Genomic DNA, 5,138 nt, shown 5'->3' with positions numbered 1-5,138 from the left:
TGGAAGTGTCCGCAGTCATGTGCAGTCGCCCTGCCGCCGCTTTCTATTCTTCTCGCCGCCAACAGACCGGCGCTTACAGCTCGTTAGGGGCCCCACATACGACACCAATTAATGCAATTCTGAACTCGTTAGCAGACGGACTAATTAACGCCACTGATCTGAGCTAACGAGCCGAACAGCTGAGGAAGCTGCATATATATATATATATATATATATATATATATATATATATTAACCCTTTAATACCAGCCCACCAGCGGAAAACCCAATTTAAAAATCTGCAAAACTATAAGAATACAGAATTGTGGAAAAAACATGCAGGGATGAAAAAACTGTGATTTACATTTTATGCTTCGATGGCCTCCCTGCTAACTGTGCGCTTAACGGTTACTGTCTTACCGCGCATCAGAGGCCAGGCCCGGCCCTAGGGCTTCCAGTCCCCTAGGCATATAGTATGGCTGTTGCCCCCTTCTCTACATATTTGCTTTTTTACTTTATAGAGAGGGTAGTAGATAAATGGAACAGCTTCCAAGCAGAAATGTTATACAGTGAGCTTAACAGGTCTCACACATCATATACCCCCAGCATACACTATATACCCCCAAAACACATCATATACCTCCAGCACAAATTATATACAATCAACACACACACACTACATACCCCCTGCATGCATAATATACCCCCAGCATGAAATATTTATATATACCCCCTGCCATGCACTATATACCCCCAGCACGCATAATATACTCCCAGCATGCAATATATATATACCCCCGCCATGCACTATATACCCCTGCCATGCATAATATACCCCCAGCATGAAATATTTATATATACCCCCGCCATGCACTATATACCCCTGCATGCATAATATACCCCCGCCATGCACTATATACCCCCAGCATGAAATGTTTAGATATACCCACTGCATGCATAATATACCCCCGCCATGCACTATATACCCCCAGCACTGCAAGTTACAGACCCAAATCCTCTCCACTAGATGCACCCCACTGGTATTGCTCTATTGCAGGGTTTCTGCCCCTCTGTCTCCCCACCCCCACCCAGTCATTAAATGAACAGACAGGGGTTTTTTTGCAGTCAGAATCAACTCAGAGGGTTAATTCTTAGCTTTAGAAAAAACAACTCGTCCGTGGTCAGGGAGTCAGATTATAAAAGCTACTGATGGTCAGTGGTTCCAGTGAGCCCAGTGAGTAGTGGGTGCAGTGTCTGGGTGCAGGTGGATGTGGTCCCAGTGGGTGGTGGGTGCAGTGACTGGCTGCAGGTGGATGTGGTCCCAGTGGCTGCAGTGAGTGGCTGCAGGCAGATCATGCATTCCCCGACTGGCTGTCTCAGTGGGCGCAGGGGGGTCTCGCAGACTGGAGTGAGGAGCAGTCACTGAGTCTGCCTGCTGCTGCCGCGCACTTCGCACGTTTCTTCCCAAGCAGAGGCTGCAGCGGGGGCCAGTGAGGGGCCAGTGAGGGGCCCCTGAGTGCCAGCAGTGCCTGTGTGTGGGCAGCGGGGACACGCCGAGTGACTCCGGGGCTGCAGCCCGCTGGATGCCGTCAGGGTTGTGAATCCCGTCTGATCTCCAGATTACCGGCAGGCGAAGGAGGGATGAGCTGCCCCGACCCCAAAGAGTACCTGGCGAGGAGGGAGATCCCCCAGCTGTTTGAGGTAAGTGCCCCCTCTGCCCCCTGCGTGACACCAGCGGGGCTAATCAGCTACTGGGAATCCCCCTCAAACCCCCTGCACCAGTAGAACCAGCCGTAAATACCCATACAACGTACTGGGCACCAGTATAACCAGTAATAAATACCCATACAACGTACTGGGCAGGAGTATAACCAGTAATAAATACCCATACAACGTACTGGGCACCAGTATAACCAGTAATAAATACCCATACAACGTACTGGGCAGGAGTATAACCAGTAATAAATACCCATACAACGTACTGGGCAGGAGTATAACCAGTAATAAATACCCATACAACGTACTGGGCACCAGTATAACCAGTAATAAATACCCATACAACGTACTGGGCAGGAGTATAACCAGTAATAAATACCCATACAACGTACTGGGCACCAGTATAACCAGTCCAGAGCCCTGTGCTGTTACCTGCCGGGGGTCCTCGGGCTGGGATTAGGGGGGATTCTGCTTTCTGATAATTCATTGCGGAGGAAACACCGAGGAGGCTGCGGTCTCCGAGATCCATCACGGACACGGGCTTCACCCACGCGAAACACGGTGTCAGGGAACGGGGGAGAGAGCGAGAAGAACGCGATACATTGTAGCAGACTCATTATTATTATTTATTATTATTTATTTTTATTATTTAGCACTAGTAACTATGGCATTGTGTGATCCGCTGTATCGGTGTAAATGATGTGAATTATTATTATTATTATTATTATTATTATTAATGGTTCCGTGGGATACGCTCTATCACTGTATCGGGTGTATGAATGCCGTTAATAATGTCACACTTTCTGTCGGTTTAACCCCTGCTGTCCTGTAAAAAACGTTCTATTATCATTTTTATTCCCATCCCGGGTGTCGCCTTCAGATAGAATTCTCCGGTTTAGCCCAGAAAGGCTGCGATTAGTGAGAGTTGGGAGGTTCGGGTTCTGCTCGGTATCGGCAGACGGCCGGTTACGGGGCGGGTTACAGAGATTTATTTAGAGGGAAATTCACGATCCCCCCAAATCAAGGGGTAACCAGTCCTATGATACACTAACTGTACACTGTACACACCATACACAGCGTGAGTGCACCCTGAGGCTGGCACTATACACAGTGCTGAGTTTACCCGGAGGCTGACCCTATACACAGTGCTGAGTAGTGAGTTCACCCTGAGGCTGGCACTATACACAGTGCTGAGTTCACCCTGAGGCTGGCACTATACACAGTGCTGAGTTCACCCTGAGGCTGGCACTATACACAGTGCTGAGTTCACCCTGAGGCTGGCACTATACACAGTGCTGAGTTCACCCTGAGGCTGGCACTATACACAGTGCTGAGTTCACCCAGAGGCTGGCCCTATACACAGTGCTGAGTAGTGAGTTCACCCTGAGGCTGGCACTATACACAGTGCTGAGTTCACCCAGAGGCTGGAGCTATACAGAGTTCCTTCAGTGGCTGGCACTATACACAGCACAGAGCTCACTCAGGGGACACAGTATCCAGTCACTGAACCTTTATAAGTGAATATTCTGTGGAATTCTCTCCAGTGGGCGCCCCCAGCACTGATTCCTTATCACTAACATCACCAACGACATCACCAACGACATCACCAACGACATCACCAATAAACAACATAACTAATAATATCATTAATAATATCACCAATAAATAACATCTCCAACCACATCACCAACAACATCACTAATAATATCACTAATAACATAACCAATAAATAACATAACCAATAATATCACTGGAGCTGTCGGCAGGGCGATGGGTTTCAGAGTAATTCCCACACTCTCAGGCAGCAAAATCCCTGAGCCAAGGAGCTGACATTCAAACCAAGTGGGGCGTAGACTGTCATAAACGGCTGTAACGGATTATACCAGAACAAACAGATTGTAAGCTCCTGTGCGCAGGGCCCTCCTCACGTTGTTTCTGTAAGTCCTATTGTTATGTCCTGTTTACCCTTTGTACAGCGCTACGGAGTATAACGGAGCTATATAAACCAATAATCATTCATTATCATTTATTTAAAAGGAGGGAAGGATATTTAAATTAAAAAGAAATATCGGCACACATTCGGTAAAACTGAGCTGTAAAGGAAGGAAGTTTTACTTTACTGAGAGGGTGGTGGATAAGTGGAACATTCTCCCAGCAGAGATGGTAGAGGCTAATACAGTGAGCTCTCCTTGCCAAAACATTATATATAATTTCTGTGGCTCACTAAACATGAAAAAGGCAAATTATGGTTAAACAAACATATGCTAAAAATGGAAAAAAGCTCCGGCACTTAGGGTGTTCAGTAAGTTTTGCTTAGAGAGGGTGGTAGATCAGTGGAACAGCCTCCCAGTGGTAGAGGGCAATACAGTGAGGGGATTGAACATGCAGAGACCTCTGAGCTCCTGTCATTTTATGTCCAATAAAGGGATCAACTTCAGCTAAAGACTAAAAATAGGTTCAATAAAAACCCGATTTAGACAGAAACAGCCAAATGATCATAAAATGTTTCTGGGGAGTAAATTTACTAAAATGTGTGTTTTGGAAAAATAGTCAAAGCCTCAATAAACATGGATATAATAATCAATGTAACGGGGCCCCTACTAGCCCCGTAACCGGCAAAATGCAGAAGCAGCATCCGACTATATGATGTGTATAATATATGATGTGTAATATGTAATGTATACAATCTGCTGTATAATATGGAATTTATATAATGTATGATATATACGGCCAGCTCTGTTTGTTATCCTCCTAATAATATTTATTAACCCCTGAATGGCCGGCACTCGGAGCTCCGTAACATAATCCTGTTTAAAATAAGCCTCTATAGCATTACACAGGAGATTAACCCTTTCTGTGGCAGCTCCAAATCCTGGTGTAACTATTACAGAGAATAAACCCCTCTTATCGTGTTATACAAGATGTATATTTTATAAACCCATAACTGCTAACCCCCCCCCCAGTTATAATACTTGAGTCCTCAGCCAACCCACCACTTCTGGGGTAAAAATGAAGCCCGTCTCGCATATCTCCCCTTCTTCTGGGTTCTGAGCCGAGGGGCTCGTCTGCGGTACTCAGATCTGTGCCTCTCCCCACCTCTAGGAGCCATTCTTTGCTTTCTGCTGGTATATGACATCATGTCATGGCTGCATTCCACTGGCATATGACATCATGTCCCACCTGTGTACGCTTGGGATATGACATCATGTCCCACCTGTGATTCACTAGCATATGACATCATTCCTTGTCTATGACTAGCTGGGATTTGACATCATGACCCATCTGCATTCTGTTGGGCTATGGCATCATTTTCTGCCACTCTTACCGTGCTCGTACCGGGACAGTGGCACCTGCAGGAGGTGTGGGGGCTTTTCATGGCGCTGCTCCGGCCCCTGCTGCTTTACGTCGTTCTAATCTAAGGATGATAAGAGATACTGCAGCCC

General features: G+C 46.5%; 1 protein-coding gene across 1 annotated transcript in view; it reads left to right on the top strand.

The window, feature by feature from the left end:
- The first annotated feature begins 1,620 nt into the window (after positions 1-1,620).
- Positions 1,621-5,138, top strand: part of LOC149278399 (adenylate kinase isoenzyme 5-like) — a 52,684-nt gene continuing 49,166 nt past the window's right edge. Inside the window, exon 1 of the mRNA XM_089502014.1 lies at positions 1,621-1,680. Coding sequence (XP_089358140.1) covers positions 1,621-1,680 — 60 coding nt within the window. The remainder of the gene's footprint in view (positions 1,681-5,138) is intronic.

Source organism: Sceloporus occidentalis, unplaced genomic scaffold (genome assembly GCF_023333645.1).
Source record: "Sceloporus occidentalis isolate IW3139 unplaced genomic scaffold, rSceOcc1.0.p SCAF_190, whole genome shotgun sequence".
Classification (NCBI taxonomy): domain Eukaryota; kingdom Metazoa; phylum Chordata; class Lepidosauria; order Squamata; family Phrynosomatidae; genus Sceloporus; species Sceloporus occidentalis.
This window is presented reverse-complemented; position numbering and strand designations above follow the sequence as displayed.